This window comes from Elgaria multicarinata, chromosome 2 (genome assembly GCF_023053635.1).
Source record: "Elgaria multicarinata webbii isolate HBS135686 ecotype San Diego chromosome 2, rElgMul1.1.pri, whole genome shotgun sequence".
NCBI lineage: Eukaryota > Metazoa > Chordata > Lepidosauria > Squamata > Anguidae > Elgaria > Elgaria multicarinata.
In genome coordinates this window covers 49,508,952-49,527,190 of record NC_086172.1, presented here as the reverse complement: position 1 = coordinate 49,527,190, position 18,239 = coordinate 49,508,952, and the positions used below count along the sequence as shown (strand labels likewise).

General features: G+C 40.5%; 1 protein-coding gene across 12 annotated transcripts in view; it reads right to left on the bottom strand.

Annotated features, from left to right (window-relative positions):
- BAZ2B (bromodomain adjacent to zinc finger domain 2B) overlaps nucleotides 1-18,239 on the bottom strand; it is a 204,921-nt gene that overhangs the window by 53,190 nt on the left and 133,492 nt on the right. For 9 of the 12 annotated variants that reach the window (XM_063116506.1, XM_063116513.1, XM_063116508.1 and 6 more), the window contains 9 exons: nucleotides 17,297-17,458; nucleotides 16,020-16,213; nucleotides 14,526-14,738; nucleotides 12,069-12,464; nucleotides 6,640-7,261; nucleotides 4,850-5,149; nucleotides 3,894-3,954; nucleotides 1,837-1,945; nucleotides 1,467-1,568 (listed from right to left, as the gene is read on the bottom strand). In XM_063116506.1, the coding sequence (XP_062972576.1) occupies nucleotides 1,467-1,568; nucleotides 1,837-1,945; nucleotides 3,894-3,954; nucleotides 4,850-5,149; nucleotides 6,640-7,261; nucleotides 12,069-12,464; nucleotides 14,526-14,738; nucleotides 16,020-16,213; nucleotides 17,297-17,458 (2,159 nt within the window). The remainder of the gene's footprint in view (nucleotides 1-1,466; nucleotides 1,569-1,836; nucleotides 1,946-3,893; nucleotides 3,955-4,849; nucleotides 5,150-6,639; nucleotides 7,262-12,068; nucleotides 12,465-14,525; nucleotides 14,739-16,019; nucleotides 16,214-17,296; nucleotides 17,459-18,239) is intronic. The other 3 variants (XM_063116511.1, XM_063116512.1, XM_063116516.1) reach the window with 1 other exon arrangement.

Genomic DNA, 18,239 nt, shown 5'->3' with positions numbered 1-18,239 from the left:
AGACTTGACCTTGGGGGAGCTAGGGGTGGCAACAGCCGACAGAAAGCTCTGGCATGGGCTAGTCCATGAAGTCACGAAGAGTCGGAAACGACTGAACGAATAAACAACAACAACTTCTAGGAGCAGCCATGGTCATTCATTTTTCTTCAGCTACTAGACAAAAATCCAAACAGTGCTGCTCTAAGTGTGTTGTTTTGTTTCACATTTTTATGGCAAGCAGCTATTTTGTAAGAGGGCTTGTGTGAGCAGCTGCAAATTGCTCCAAATTCTTAGGAAAGTACTTTGGAGTGCTTGGCTGGTATCTACATTGGCTTGGTTTATAGCTATGGGAAAATGTGTCATTAGAAAAAAAAAAAAGAACACACATATACCTCATACTCCAAAACGATAGAGAATGAGACAATGCCATCACATAGGAATAAGTGAAGTAGTAAGTGATGCAACACAAATAAGAATATTGTAGCAGGGAATATAAAAGTTCATCTAGAACAAGGAAAGGTTCCAGTTAGAGAAGTCTTCAGAACTTACGCATATTAAAAATTAGGCAGTAAACAAAAAAAGATATGCAAATGCATATCTATGTGTGTATACTGGAGAGTAAAACTCATTGAACTCAGTGGGATTTATTTCTAAGTAAACTGACATAGGATCAGGCTGCATGTTCTTTAAAACAGAGAATGGTATCTCACAGCTGAAAGGTAAAAACAAAAATGTCCTTTAAAATACTTATCATATCCTTCCTGAAGCTGACTGCCTTTTCAAACTTACTTATATATATTCTACAGAGTCTGTCATGCATTCTCTACACAGAACAAACATTTCTGTGTTTAACACTACATTTCAACCAACACCCCAGAGACAACTGGATAAACTTCATGATGTGTATATGAACACTACTACTTATGATTAACTTCTATGTAAAACAACAACAAAGCTGATCTAAGAAATACCCACATGAATATACCAGTGCTCGAATTATAGAGGAAGAGGAAGGAGGCACCCTTAAATTAAGTCAAAAGCCTGTCTTCTGCCTCTCTCTTGCCCAAATTTTAGCTAACCCCCCCCCCCAACCCCAGCAGACTTCTAAAAACAGTAACTACACAGTTTGGTACAAAAGGTAAGCGGAGATGGGCCCCCATACTTCCCTGGAATTAGAGCACTGGAATATAGTTTACCTCAAAGAACAATGGCATTAGATGGCTTCAGTTTCCAAATTTGATTCTGTGAGGTGCTGAGCACCTGTAATGTGAGTCTGAAACCATTAAGCTGCAAAGGTTTTCCAGCACTTTCCGGGGTCAGGTGCTCAGTCACTCACAACTACTACTATATAAAGTCACATGTATGGCTGTAAGAATGAACCAGCTAACAATAGCAATGCTCCAGAGTGTAGTAAAAAAAAAAAATTCACTTAGATTTATGATACTACTCCTCGGATCAAAGACTTTACTTTTTTTAAAAGCGGATACCTGCGGTCCATCTCTGGCTTCATAGAAGTCACCCACTCCTATTTTTGCACTGAAGCTGAAATTGTCCCTTGAGATATCCATTATTCCATTTCTGCTGAGATACTGAAAAAATCACATATTTTTCCACTTCAGGTTTTAAGTCATTACAACCCAGCTTTGATGTACAGCTAATATTAGAGAAGTCACATGTTTTGCAAATTCTGGCATGGAGATATGAATTTACAAGAGGTCAATAAAGAGGCAGGTTAAGGTACATTAGCCTCACATCACAGGCCATTTTGCAGCAAGGAACTTTATAGGAGGAAAAAGTTCATTTTTAAAAAATGAGCATGCTTAATAGGTACTAGGAAGCATAACATTTAAAATATACCTTTACTACTTCAGGGTACTGCCTTAGCTTCTTTCCACATGGTGCATAATATGCTACCTCTCCTTGAAGGCGGCCACCAAAGTTCCTTATTCTTGTTTCTCTTTGCCAGCTGCAGGAATATATAATTATATGGGAAGAAATAAACGAAGATAGAAATTCTGGGCACGCTCTGAACTCAGTGGACCTCAGTGGATCAGCTGCACAACTGCAATCCTATGCTCACTTCTTGAAAGAACCCCTAAACACAGTGAAGTAACTCATTAATAGGACTAATAGTTTATTGGCAAAATTACAACCTGGCAGCACCTTTTACCTGGAAGTAAGTCCGTCTGAGTGCTCAGCTAGATGGGCCAAAGGAAACTTCATATATTTCCTAACATGGTACCCTCCAAATGTCTTGGACTGCAACTCCCATCATTCCCAGCCAGCATTGATCATGCTGTTTAGAAATGATGGGAGTTGAAATCCAGAAAGCACTGGCTTGGAGAAGGCTGTTACGCAAGGCAAGTTAGGCAGAGCGATAGTGACTGGCCTCACCTATCAAGCTTCAGTTATGAACTCAGGTTTCCCAAGTCCACTTTGTGATTCACTAGACCCCAATGGAGCTTAAATGGAATTGGATATATTGCAGGATGCAGAAAAGTAAGCACTGGGCAAGTCTTGTTCCTTTAGTCACCCCAAAGGCCAAAAGCTACCCTCCTTAAGAAAAATAACAGCTCCAGCTTCAATTTATTGAAAGAAGTATCTGTGAAATCTGAGCTGTTAAAGCAAACCATGATAGTTGCAAGATAAAGGAAGAGAGGAATGTGAGCTGAGGCAAAAGGGGCAGGACCAAAAATACCTGCATCTATTAACTCAAACTTCTTAATGGCAGTAATTAAGCCTTAGAAGAAGAGGCATTTCAGCCTTTGAGATGGGCAGAAAATATGGAAAAACCCCAAAGAACTGGCAGGCAGTGGGAAGGGGTGTGGCCTAGAAAGAGGGTATGGCCATGTGGGGAACCATGGAGGGCTGCAGGCCTGACCTTTGACACCCCTCGCCTTTAAAGCCTATTTAAAAGTAGTCAAGGAGGGTGCCACATGAGAATTCCGTAGTAGCGTATTCCATAAAGGAGAGGCGGGTAAGAAATTGTATTATTATTATTATTATTAGTAGTAGTAGTAGTAGTAGTAGTAGTAGTAAGGGAAGCCCAAGTGAGGCAAAAGGAAAGTGCTATTCACAGTTCATTAGCAGGTGACTGGAAGTAGTAGGAAGGAAGATTTAGGCAAGTCACAAGTAATGGCAGATGCCAGTCAGGCTACGGATAAGGAAAATGAAGGCTTGGGAAATAGTGGATGTTTTACTTTCCAGCAAGAAAAGTAGAATACATCTTGCCAATCACCCAATCCCGGGATCTATCCCAAATCTGGCAATTCCCCTCAGAGAAATACAGAGGGGTGGATCTATTTATGAAGCTGTATTGTAGGAAGCTTTGTAGATTTCTATGGAAATATTCACCTCCTCTGTAGAATACTGATGAGCAATTCTAGCTCTCTTAATCAACCCGAAAACACACTCTACATTGTTGGATCTCACTTTCTCAGTACATTACAAACATAAGGATTCCAATCCTGTGTTTTCCACATAAGCCAAATGTGAGGATGGGAGCGGAGATGGAAGGTTTAATCCCCCCTGCCTCCCCTCAAATTGCCCAGTAAGTTGTTTTAAATAACCCCCCACCCCCAGTCTGGCTCCAAAAGTGGATGTAAGCTTGGCTGACTGAGAAATGTCCCAGGAGGAAAAGGGGATTTTCAGGAGCTAAATGAATTCTCGTCTACAAGTGCCTCCTCTTTCATGTGACATCAGCAAACATGGGTTCAGGAAAACACAATTGCCAAGTTGACAATAACAACAACTCTCTTTCCAAGAAAACAAATCTGATGTGAAAATGTAGTACAAATAAATATTGTACTAAACTTTTTATTTCATTCCCAAACTCATGCTGGCATCTTGAAATCGCTATCTTTAAGAATGTAAGCACGCAGCCAAAATTTAACTCATAAATATATTTTACATACCCATACTCCAGAGGAATGCGCAATTCTCGCTCATCTGTTACTCTTCGCCTTTTTGATGTACCTTAAACAGAATTTGATGAATTAGCTTTACAATGAAGCAAACAGAAATTACAGTTAGACAATTATGGTTTTTCTATTTTTTACCATAAAAACATGAACAGAATAGAAATGTATACAATGTAAGAACAACACTGTTGATTAAACAGTAGTTCAATGCACAAGTTCTAAAAGCACTTACTTAAGTTTAATTGAAGTCCAGGAAATATATTTCTTAGTACCCCAATCCATGGCAGTTCCATAGCCAGCACAAACCAGTGTGTTTATGGCCTGTTGGACTGCTGACATGACATAACATGACATGAAGCATCTCATCTATTTCCACGGAACATATTTTCACACAATATTTTCAGATATTCATGCCCCAGGCTTTTAAAGACATTTTCCTGTTCAATGGCTCTTCATGCTGAAGTCCCAACCCTTTTTTCCCGATGCCTCAAGTTTAAAAAGCAGTTTTGGAAGTTGGTGTGAAAGCTGATATATAGGAAATTTCAGGGGGACAAAACCTGGCGTACACATGGAAAAACCACTTTTACATATTTATACAACCTGGAATGCCTCAAATGCTACAATTCAGAGGAACTCATGAGAAGCCTAACTGGCCCGCCATTTTATTTTTTCCATAAAAATTGCTTAACAAGTCTCCCTCCTGTGCACACTACTTTTGAGTACACTGTTGGGGGTGGGGGAGGGGAAGAAAAAATTAAAGCTTTACTGGGCATGCACAAGTTATTACTGCACACCTAAAAGGATTCGCTTGTAACCAATGTTATTCGGTGTATTTAGAAAAAAGATGTCAAACAAATTTCTTGCAACTTCTCTTCTACAATCCCAAAGTGGTTAATTTTTGTACAATTTCCCTCATAACATCATGTTGTTATATAAAATAATTGCAATACCACAGTGGGTGCTTGAAGTAAGCCCAGGTGAAGGTGTGCCCACAAAGACTGGTGAAGGAGACTCAGGGCATAATGCAGCTGGAGCAGAACTCGGTGTCTTTGCCACTTGGAGATTAAGTGGTGTCGAGCAAGCTGCAAGACTGATGGAAGAGCTTTTTGCAGAGGAGGCCATTTTGTTCAACTTAATTGAAGACTTCTCTCCCTCCGTGTCAGTCTCTGATTCATCTGGGTCTTTATCATCTTCTTCCTCATCATCTTCTGATCCTTCAGTATCGGAGCCTTCTGAATTACTGTCAGATTCTTCAAGGAAATAAAGAGGACTATGTATTAGAATAAATGAACGCAGCTTCATTCTAGCATTCATGTGGTGGAAAATATAAGCAAGAAGCACATATGAATTTCAAATGATTTCATGCAAAAACAAACAACTAGAGGAATGCTATCTTTGTTTTGGACCCACCCATTGGCTTCACATCCAGATCCAGAAGTAAAACCACCTTATTCCCCTAAAATACATTATTACCACCTCATTTCAGGGAGCCTGACAGTACACATTTATGGCTTTGAAAATCCATCTTGGGTCCCTTTTCTGACTTAATGTCAGGCCTGCACAACTTATGATCCAGCAAATACAGCCCACCAACAAAATATTTTGGCCTACCAAGTGTTTTTCCCCCTCCAGTCCCAGGTACATAGCAAAAACTAGACATTTCTTGAGGCCTTAATGACCACCATACATATCTGTCTGGCAGGCTGCATTGGTTTGGGGGTTCACAAGTTGTGCAGATCTTTTTAAGGTTTAATATCATACAGCTCTTTTGCCACTGATGATAGTTCAGAAACTGAAGCCTGTGCAGAACATTCCAGCTATCCTTACCAACATTTTAAAATTTAAGGTGCTAAGTTTGGACTCTACGTAGTTTTTAATTAGAATGTTGCTTACTTATTGGGGCCTACAGGATTATGCATGATATAACTTCATATGATGTCCAAATATTAATTAGATGCAACCCTGTACCCTCTTATTTGTGAGTATGCAACATTTATCTCAATGGGACTTCTAATCAGATATGTATAGAATTGAACAGTTTACAACTGCCACAGATTTTAAACATACAGCAAAACTTGTTTGTACATCTAATCCCTATTCTTATGCACACCTACTTGAAGTAAGTTCCACTCAATTCAATGGGGCTTATTCACAGTTAAGTGTGTTTAAAACTTTTAAACAAAAATATTTAAATTAATCCCTAAGGGTCACCTTGCTCACCTCCCCCTACCCTCTCACATTCCAGTAATAAATTTCCATACTCTTCAGAACTTATTCATCAACTATCACCCCACCAAATCTCTCTCTCATAACTATTCTCTTCTCCAGATAGTGATCTAGCAGTAGCAGCAGCAACACTTTAAGCCAAATATTATAATGCATTTGGGCTGGTTATCAATTAGTATCGCAGTAGTTCTTATCTCGGTGATTAACATTTTTATATGGGAAGCAGGATGGAACCATGGGCCTCAATAGGACTACTCATGGGGCAGGATCCAACAGGGAAGAAATGCTAATGTAAATTACACTGCACTAGCATAAATTACTCTAGCACAACACCAATAGCATTAGCTGACGCCATTGGCACTGCACTACAGTATTTTACGCCAGCGCAAGATAATTTATGTTACTGGTTTTGCCCCATTGGATACTGGCCGTGGCATTTTCAGGAGGGAAGAGAATGATACTTTTAGAATGCTGTGGACATGCATTTAACACAGTTTCTATAAATTAAATAAACCTGATTGACTATCATCAGAATCCTCATCTTCATCGTCCTCATCTTCATCCTCATCCTCATCGTCGTCATCATCATCATCATCATTTGAATCTTCAGAATCTTTACTGCTAAGAATGTCTGAATCTGTTCCTCTGAATTGTTCAACTAATGATTTTGAAGAAGGATGGTTGTGTTGTGTTTTTACTGCTGTAATTGTATTATTGCTGACTGCCTTTTCCTTTGCTGGGCCAGGTAATACAGGAGAGGTAGAAGACATAACAGGTGTCCGGTTGCTTGGTGTCTTTTTCCCACACGTGCTTAAATTTACTGGTGAGGAAAAGGTTATGCTGCTGGAAGTAGATATGTTTTCATTGACCTTGGTCTGAGATTTGGATTTGGTGGTAAGTGCAAGAGGAGCCTCCTGAATGACGCTCTGAATAACTCCATTGGGTTGGTGGTTACCTAAAAGTGCATTGGTCAAGAAAGGATTAGAATGGTTGTTTTCTAAAGAGGTGTGTTTTTGATGAGCTGGTGATGAACTGGTTGGCTTTGGACTTGATAATGCTGTGATAACCTTTTTCAGGTTCTTGGATGACTCATGTTGTTTCTTCAACTGTGCTGGGAATGTTTGTTTGTATTGTTCCTGCAGAAACACAAAAGACAACAAAAGATATGCTTAAATGCCATAGGGCATGCCTTAACAACTGAGCTCCGAAAAATTAACTTTAAATAGATGGTGGGCTTATTCTCATGGAGGATAAGGCTATCAGTAGCTGCTATCCATGATGGCTATATGCCACCTTCAATATCAGAAACATATCTGAATACTAGTTGCTGAGGAATATGAGTGGGAGGATGCAATTGTCCTGCTTGTGGGCTTCCCATTTGGGGCATCTGGTTGGCTTCTGTGGGAACAGAACGTTGGACTAGATGGACCTTTGGTCTGATTCAGTGTGGCTCTTATGTTCTTGGTGAATATTTAATTTTGTTTTGGACTATGTAAGCTGCCTTGGACTTCATAAATAACAATAGGGGTAATTTTAAGTAACATTGCATTGATTAATTGTGCCTCACTAAAGTTGTTGCAAAAAGAGAAGGAAGTGGAATGTGTTCTCTGTCATTCTGAAAAGTCACTACTACACAAGCAGAAGAAAGGGATAAGGGATGTCCCAAGAGTCAATTATGAAAGATCTCTCATTTCTAGTCTCCAAATACATTTACTTGGTAAAGGAAAAAAAATTTTTTTTAATGTTCACAAGTGTTTGATATGAAAGAAGAAAGGTTCGCACTCCAATCCTGCTTACCTGGAAGCAAGATCAACTATAATCAATGGGACTAACAACTAAGTAAACAGGATTTAGGATTTCTTCCAATATGGAGTTACATCGCATGCTTTAGTGGTTAATTGCTGCTAAAGTGTTTGAATCTTCCCATCTGTGGGGCTTCTGTTTTATAAACCTGTCCATTCAAAACCCTGTTGTTAAATATAATCCGTGTGAATGCAAACGAAATACAACCACAAGTAATTTGTAAAGCTCAGCTAAAAACATTGTAGCACTGATTTCAAAATACTTTGATATAACAACAAAAGAGCTAAAAATCACAACCGCATGGGTCAATTTGATCATGCAAACCAGTCCTTATGAGTACCTTCAGACTATTTCAAGAGCAATAACAATACCATATCTTCTGCAGAAAAAATACTGGAAATTTAAAAACAGTAAGCATATCAGATTGTCATGGCAGATGTATATAATTGGTATAAAAATGTCCACTATGTAACCAAAACTATCAGAAATGAAGAAAAAGTGTTTAGGTTACTTAGAGGGGATCTACACTACTGCTTTAAAGTGCTTTATAACAGTTTTGACAACTGTTGGGGCCCAGGACACACTGCATATACAGTTTTCAAAACGTTTTCAAAGTGCTTTAAAGAGCTTTAAAAGCAGTAGTGTAGATCCCCCCCTTAGACTCTTCTACCAGAGCACATCTCACAATTTTTAGTTGCTGAGCTTCCTAAATATCATCAGCATACTAAAAGTCTTAATCCAGTCTTCCCCAACCTGGTGCCCTCTAGATGTTATGGACAACAACTCCCAGGATTCCTGACCATTGCACATGTTGGCTGGGTCTGATCAGTGTTGAAGTCCAAAACATCTGGAGGCGGGTCCAAATCTTTCCTTGTAATGCACTGGGTTGGATCCTTTTCTTTCACCAGTGGGAGTGCCCTTGAGTGGAGTTCTGCTCAGAACACTCCTGCTGGAAGAAAGAGATGGAGAAGTGATTTCCACTGATTTCCAATCCCATTGTGGCCGCCAGCCCCACTTTTCTTACTGTCTCTCAACCCTCCAGAGCAGATTTGAGGGGGGGGGGATATAGGGAACTGCAAGGGTAACTAAGGATCAGCAAAGATCGCCTCTTCCCTCATTCTGCCTTGTGGAAAAGCTGTGCAAAGCTGTCCAAAGCCTCGTAATAGCCCTACACTATTGTGAGAGAGGACAAAATAATGGGGAATTAAATGCCACTTCTTCCATATATATTTTTGCAGAGGCCACGTTTGACAGACATTTTAAAATATGAACCTCAATATTGGGCTTGTCTTAGAATTCTAAAGCTGGGACATCAAGTCCCCCTGAACTTTATTTTTTGCTCCATCTGTTTTTGTTAAGAGGCCTACAGCTCACAAATCTAAAAGCTGATTAGGGCATTCCAAGGAAGCAGTAAGAATGAAAGTGCAAGCGTGGTTCTTTTCAAGAAAGAGAGAGAGAGAGAGAGAGAGAGAGAGAGAGAGAGAGAGAGAGAGAGAGAGAGAGAGAGATGTGCATTCTGTCTCTGATTGGCAGACAAGCACATATCATACAATTCCCCCACTTTGGATAAAACCTGGAAGGAGGAGGAGAGAAAATGCATTATCATTCAGTACTTCCCCTCTTGCCCTTCTTTGCAAAGTCTGAAGCAGCGTTGCCCCTATGCTTACTAACTAGACCCTCCTTCCAAGATGTCTGACAGCTCAGAGTTGACAGTGTCTTCACGTGTGATTAGTCTGTTCCCATGAACCTAGTAAAAAAATGTCTGAAGCAAAACAAACACTTACATTTCCAAGCCGTTAATTGCTGCACTGCGTCTCTAATGTCACTTTAGTACTACATTTGTGGGGCCCATTATGCTCATCGATGAATAGAGCTATTGGAGGATATCACTACGGGTGGTACTACAGATGTGATACTCATGCAGGACCTATCCACTCATTTCTTCTGCACTGTCCTTGCCTCAAGGCTGCATGTTTTCAGTGCGATTCAAGTGCAATCCTTGGTAACTTGGAAACTACAATACTTCCCTCAGATATTGAATCCGCTGTGGTTATAATTGCTGTGTGGAATGTGGTTGTTCAAATGTTACAGACCCCTACTGGATATATCTAGGACATGGGATTTGTGATGACGCACTTAACTCTACCGCATGCCCAGAATTTTAATTTAGAGTGGAATTTTTCTTTTCTTTAAATGTTTCGAAGCTATGAGCTCATCAACATAACTGTTCCAGACCTGTCATGTTCCACTAACGTTTTTAAAAGTTGTGCATACTAAAAAAAAGATACAGACTTTTCTCCAAGTACAAATGAACTGCCATTGGAGGGCTCAATCCTATCCTGATAGTCAGCAGTCTCTGAAGTCAGAAGCTGACAAGTACCCAATGCAGGACTGCTGGAGCATGGAGGTGATCCTCCATTCCGTGCTCTGGCACCTTGCATTTTTGCCTAGATGGGCAATTTCAGCTGTCTAGGCACAGCTTCAGGGAGGCAGAGGGAAGGAGGATGGGAAGCTGGGTTAAACAGTGGCGCCGTTCAGAAGACACCTTAAACCATGGCTTAACCATGGTGGTTAAGCCAGAAAGCCGGGCTCTGTTCAGAAGACACCTTAAACCACGGTGACTAAGGCAAAAAGGCTTATTCACCGTGGTTAAAACCATGGTTTAAGGTGTCTTCTGAACGGGGCCAGTGTCTGCAGTATTCTCCCCACCCCGCGCCCTTTCCGGCTTCTCCATGCTTTGTTTCCGAGCACAGAGACATAGCCGACGTGGGAAGAACCATGCCGCCTACGAGGGGATGGGGAGCGCAGTTTCTGGGAACCAAGTTTGGAGCCCTAGCTTCGACCTTAGTTCCCATAAACTGAAAAATCCAATGTCCCTCTGGACAGTGTCTAGTGGCCACAGGATTGCGCCCTTATAAACTTTTAATATAGTTTTTTAAAAAATCTATGGAGCCTGTGCAGTCCTTTCCCTCTTTGTTAGGGTGCACAACTAGCAGGACTTTTAAAGGGAAAAATAGTTAAAGAGTTTTGCATGGTTAATGCCGAGAAAATGGAAGTAAGCACTGGGACAGCAGTACCAATGGTTATAGCTGCACCAGTGTATAGCTATGGCCCTAGTGTTCATACAGGACAATGGGCTTTCAGATAACATTAGGGCTTACAGTAAAATGGCTCCATGTAAGGAAGGCATGTCTGACATGGCTTTGACCCCCTTGGCCTCAGTTAAAGGAAAGCACATTATGCACAGAACACTTTCCCTCTATGGTCTTTGCTTCTTCTGCCTTTTACATCTGGCTCTTCATTTACCCTACATTTCCTGGCTATTTTGTCTTGTTTGTAAGTAGGCCATTTCTCACAAGAAGACCTGTGCTGGTCAAAGATCCCTCCATTTCCCTGAGATAACTGGGACAGCTTTTAGCCTGATTTTTCCCACAGTCTTGGGATCATCCCGAGACCATGGGAGGTATGGGTGGCCAACCCAGCTTCATCTCTCCTCCTCGCGAGTAAACACAAGGAGGTGGGAACCGGGCATGAGGCACGGAGCTCTTCAGGTGCTCCGTGCCCATCAAGGGTGGGGGGTGGGGAAGTGGGATTCTTTTTTTTTTTTTTACAGACCTTTTCGTTGGGGCGCACGCGTGCTCAACTTCAGAAAAAAAATGGCAGGAGCGACGTCCTCCTTCCTTCCTGGACGTTTCGTGCCACGTGTAGAAGGGGAGGATCTCGCAATCAGCATATCACAAGATCATCCCCCTTCCCTCCCCAGGTATAGGCATGCCCCCTGTGAGGTAGGTTGGGCTGAGAGTCTGTGACTGGCCCAAAGTCACCCAGTGAACTTCCATGGCCGAGTGGGGACTAGAACCCAGATCTCCCAATTCCCACTACGCCACATTGGAATGTAATAAAAGCAATTTCTAAAGTATTTTTAATACTAAAATAACACAATTAAACAATCTAAGCCCTTTTATTGTATTCAATTGTAAGGACAACTATAGAGTTGTAAGCTTTCCACTACGTGGAACTAAAATTTCCTACATTGCTGCCTTTTATGTACTCCAAAACAAAACCGGTCATGTAGTCTAAATGAAAAACAAAACCTCTCCCAAAAGACAGAGCATACAACAAAAACTAAGATCTTCTCACCCGGTTTGATCTTACATCAATGGTCAATGGGCTAGGTTCTTCAGAGGTATTTTTATTCCCTGCCTTGAGTAGATCAGGAGAAGGAACTATAAGTTTTAAGAAAGTTTCCTTTTTGGCTTGATTTACCAAAGACAAAGGGTTCACATTGGGTACCAATCCCGTAGACTGTATTACGCTTGTGTGTTTGTTCACAGATTCCTCCTTTGCCTGAGAGCTTTGGAAAATAAAGGGAAGCTGCTGTGACAAAACCTGAGGCTGCTTCTGCTGGGACTGGAATGACGGGTGAGTCTGGCTATCAGACACAAGAGGTATTGGCTGGTGTGTTCTCTTTTCCTGGGGCTTTTCCTGGGGTTTTTGTCCATCTGCTTTCATGTCTGGTCCACTATGCATTAGCACCTGCCAATACAGAAATATATCTTGGTTGTTGTTTGACTGTACTCTTAGCTTTGAATATAATACATAGAAACGTGGGATACAATTATAGTGAAAGTAATAAAATATTTATGCACACACGAACTTAAAATTGAGGATCTAGTAGTTCATAAGGATATCAATTGGTTTCTAAATTAGTTCCAAAACTATCCTATACAAAACCAAAATGTTGTACTGCCACTGTCACACACACACACACACACACACACACACACACTAGCACACTCACCTCACACAGATACAGGAACTAAACGTCTCTATGTTGTAATAATCTTAAAATAACCTTACAATATATCTCCTTCAGCTTATTTCCTGTCAGACTCCTGTCAGATCCTTTTAGTATGTGAAGTTAAAGTTTAGAAGGGAAAAATACTGCTTTGAAAAAGTCAGTTACTTTTGAATGTATGCCACACTATTAACCTAACGGAACACTGAGGTTTACATTCTGGTTACTGGTTACTGGACAGTGTTAACTGCTATGCGAGGAAAAGAGCTGCTGTAAACAGAATTCAGTAGTCATGGCAACATTCAGGACATCTGAGCCTTTGCGACACAGCGTACTTCATTTGCCTGATATCTATTCTTTATTTACCTGATTTACAATAAAATAAATATTTTAGCTCTTTCCCAGCTCTTTCCCAGAATGTATCTGCTAACAAATTTAATTAAATTTAATTTGTTTTGTCTTACGACTTTAAGGCTGCAAATCCTATACACACTAGCTTGGGCGCAAATCCCAGTCAGCTCAATGGGCCTTATTTCTGAGTTACATGTATAGGATTGCACTGCATTGTTTTAGAAAAAACATTAGCAGCCAGCAAAGGTTGTACTAGTTATGAAGGTTTATTTATTTTAACGTCTTCAGTTTTGCACAGTGTGCATCATGCCCATGGAGGCACAGCATGGTGTGCAAATGGACTCTCCAGGGTTAATAACACATTGGGCAGGGGCAATTTTCATTGAGGTTATAACATGGAGAGAAAGAGTTAGCCCTTTCCGTATTGTTCTGACCCTAATTACACACACACACACACACTCACAATGCTATTTAAATTTTTAAAACTAGACCCATTAATTGGAATCACACAATTACTGTCACATCTAGTTTGGCCTTTAAATGCCATGAGGAACCACCATTTTAATTGCACTGCCAGCTATTTGCAGAAAAGCAATGCCCTCGTGTGGAAGCACAGGGACCTGCCTTATACTGAGTCAGACCACTGGTCCATCTCACCCAGCATTGTCAACACTGACTAGCAGCAATGGCTCTCCAGGATTTCAGGCTCACCTAACCCTACCTGGAAAAGCCGGGGATGGAACCTGGGACCCTGCATACAACATAGGGGCTCTACCATTTGTCTTAAGGGAGGTTTGGAGAAGCCCCAGCCTGTGAACCAGCCCAACTAATCTCCATTATGGATCAAGTTTCTGAGAAGAGCTGACACTTTCTGTTTATGATTGCACTGTATAATGTGAGACCCCCTGTATGTATTCTTGCTTCTGCTCCCATTGTTGGAATTTCAGAAGCATGAGGGTTATGCCGGCAAATCGGAGGAAGGTTGACTACTGCCAAAATATCTTCCTAGAGAGGTTCCCTAGAGAGGTTCACCTGGCACCTACGTTATGCTCTTTTCGACCAAGGTGAAGACCTTCTTATTCTCCCAGCATTTAAACAGTTCATCATCTTAGTCTTTTAACCTTGCTGTTTTAAATCTGTATTTTAAAGCTGTACAAATCCCTCCATCTTTGCTTGGTTTTACCCTGGTTGTACTTTTATATATTATTTTTATTGTGTTTTTATACTATTGTTTGTTTTATACTTTGATTCGTGCCTGATGATTTTAACTTTTGTGAACTGCCTAGAGAGCTTCGGCTATTGGCCGGTATAGAAATGCAATAAAATCAATCTATCAGTCAATAAAATCTTCTACAGTATCCAGTCCCTCAACCAGCCATATAAAACTACAGAGTCTGGCCTTTAAAATACTATTCAGCAATTTCAGGCAACTCTTAAGATTACTACACCTTGTTCTTATTTTTCTGCTGTGCTTCACTCTCTGAATCAGAGTCATCATCTTCACTTTCTTCAGCACTTTGATCTTCCTCTTCCTCCTCCTCCTCATCTTCTTCCAAATCATCTGAGTCGCTACTACTAATGCCTTCACTGGAGGTGTCTGAAGAGGAGCCAGAATCACTTTCACTGTTGCTGGAACTATCCACTGTTTTCTTTCTGGGTTTCTAAGAGGAAAGATAAAAAGTTGTGCATTAAAAAATCTTTCGCTATCTGAATCATTGAACTCTTTATTAATAGGAATGCAATAGTCTTCAAATACATCTCACTAGTTTATGTGCACCAGAAGATAGAGTTCAGCTTGAACCTGCAAGACCCACATTGAGGTCCCTTCTCTACCATGGAATGCATCATGGAATTTATCATGTGTCATTGGGCATGTCACTACCTCTCAAGCCTCAGTTCCCACCTGTAAAATGGGGATAACTGTGAACTATCCCAGAGGGTAGCTGTCAGGCAAAACAAAATGAAGATTGCATAAGACTTAGCAAATCTGAAGCGCTTTATGCTGATCTACTGGGTAGCATCATTTTCAAAGGCAATGTTTCAACCAACCAGTTCTTTCTAACTGCTGTCTATTAAATTTGGGAGACCATGCTCATATTGAGTATCATGGCATGCAATTACAACTATTTTCATGTCATCAAATCTTCCCAGCAGGAGCTTGTGCTATAATCCCTATCATATCGGGACAATCTAGCAGGAACAAACATTATTACCAGGCATATGTGATTACATGCTGATGGAGTTTGCACATAATGACTTGTAACCCATAGTTTGTTAGGGCTATGTGGCAACAAGCAAGCGCACTGCCTCCCATTCGCTCACCACTTCTGCTTTGTACAGCTTTCCTAAACAACCCATATGCGTTCTTGTTTGGTGTGACTTGCAAATGTGGAACTATGGATTGTTGTTAGCTTAAAACTCTGGGCTGTTTGTCCCACTGCAAACCAGAGTTCCAGGTTCACACCTTGCATCAAACAACCCAGCAACATGGGGTGTCCTGAGTTGTTTATGAAAGTGAATGCAAAGCGGAAGAGAAAAACTTGTGGGAAACAGTATGCTTGCTCTGGTGTGGCTCTGCCAATTCATGGGTTAAACAACCTATGAACTGACATTACATGAAAATCAGGTCATTGTTGTTGTTCTGATGCGTGCTACTGCACAATGTGTTGGAACAAATCTAAGGGTACCTTTGTTAATATACTTTTCAGACCTGATCCTGTTCTAATTTTATGTATGCATCTACTGGTGCCAGGTAAACATGAACATCCCCATCAACAGATACATCCATCAAGTTTCTCAGGATGGTGTAATTGTCCAGCCATATTAGCAGTGGCTGTACATGCAGTTTACATTCCAGCAAAGGACCTTCTTTTGCATAAATATTTCCCTTGCTAGACTGAAGTTAAAATGTTTTTAAATTAATATTTTTTCATTGGATTTACCTTATCTTTTATCTTGTCAGCTCTGGCATCCAGAATCTGGTTTTTATTTTGTTCCTGGTTACATTTGCGACTTCCTCCTACTGAAGTTATAACCTTTGCCTGTCCTGCAGAACTTGCAGTTGTGGTAGATAATATAGACGTGTTGATGCCTGATACTGAAGTGGTACTGTTCCCATTTACTGATCCGTTAACACCTTGAAAAACAATTAAAAAGAAAATAAAATTAAGCTTTGGCACATATCAAATGTAAGTTAGAGTCAAATATGCTCACACATGCACTAATTGTAGTGGGATGCATTTTGAAAGAGGTTTTTACATACATATTTAACAACGATTAAGTAAAAGAAATCAATATGCTTTAGGTGGGCATCATAAAAAACAAGGTGAGTTTTAAATGGAAACTGTCAAATGAATTAACTATTTTTAAAGTGTATAGGAGGAAGCACAGTGACGCTACAGAGAGGACTATGTTAAATTGGTGTGAGAAAACTATATTCTGGCTTTTGTTTGTGGGTTGTTGTTGTTTTGGGGGTAATATTTGTTTATTTGTTTCACCATTTAAAAACTGTAAACCATACTGTAAACTGGTATAGAAATGTATTAAATAAATAAATACTGCAAATTCCGGTCAAGAGAACAAGTGTTTGAAGAGAATAAATGGAATATTCTGAAAAATAGCATTCATAGGTATTTTTAAAAACTGGCACAAAATCATAAACTTATAGGCTTATAAACTTATAAACTTTCCTAACATAATACCTGGATTGAATTAACAGGTTTTGGTCTTTTTATAAAGGGGGCAGGCTATTCCCATCCCACCATAAGTGGGGTTGGAAATCCTTTGCTTCTTTTCTGCTCTGGGTACTTACATGTAACAAATAGGCTGCAGAGATATAAAGCAAGTTAGGAAAAGTTACACTGCAGTAGGACCCAACGCCTTCTGTTGAAAATCTAAAGTATGTGGACTTCAAAATTTCATTCACTATGGTCACTAAGAATCGTCGCAGACTTGCCTCTTATTTCTTTTCACCTATATCTATATCTATCTATATCCATTTACACACACACACACACACACACACACACACAGAAAGAGAAAGAGAGAGAGAGAGAGAGAGAGAGAGAGAGAGAGAGAGAGAGAGAGAGAGAGAGAAATCCCATTGTCCGCAGCATCTGCGTATGATCCCCGTGAAGCAGGAATTCAAAGAAAAGGTATATACATACAGGGAGAATCAGCTGTAACACATCTTACTTTACATTTCAGTTTCAGAACTTACCTTTCTCCAAACTGCCTCGAGTACTTTTTCCTGTGGTCCTCGAATGGAATGAAGTGGAGTCGTGGTTTTGAGCAGGAGGGGCAAACAGAGGAGAAATTCCAAGAAGTGGTGGGAAGAAAGCGGTGCCAGTACGCGAATGCACATCTGCATTCCGCCACCATTCTGTATGCCCAGAGCAAAGAAAATGAAGAGAGAAAGGGAACATTAGCTATTCTGTTCAGGCTATTTCCCCTTGACTATAGATCCATATAGAGATATACTTCCAGATGTTAAGAAGGGGAACTACTGCATTCAAAATCCTCAAGTGGATATATCCTTTTTAACTGATTTATCTCCTAGCTCTGTAACTACTTCTTTAAGTGGAATCAGCACACAACCGTCATCCTTCTTTTAAATATCATCTACCATCAAGACAGTGAAAATGCAACAGAGGCAGCTAATACCGTCTTGAGATTCTGCATTTGCAAATAAAACATGTCCCTTAAAATCCTATTGCCTCTGGCATCGAGTAACGCATTTCAATTAGAAATAGCAACAGGGCTGGTCCATCATGCAGTGGGTGAAGCAGCCAGTTGCAGGCTGCACTACAAGGGGTGCTGACCGCTGATTGTGTTTGGAAGTTTCAGGGCACTTGCATCTGAGATTCTTCAGCATGAAGAATCATTCCCAAATATCCTCAAGTGAACTGTAGATCTAAATCAGGTCCTTGGTATCCTGAGAACCTGAAGCTGTTGGAAAAATTGGATGAAGGACTTGCACGCATATGGAGGAAGCTCGTAATGAATACAACTATGCATAAAGAAAAAACTATCTTCAGGCTTATTCCGTAGCAGTGATGGTGGTGAAGAAACTTCTCTGCCGCCATCGTGTCCCACAATGTTGTTCAGTGGAGCTGTTTCACATTGTAATGGGCCTACTGAATACAGGTCTGAGATATCAGATG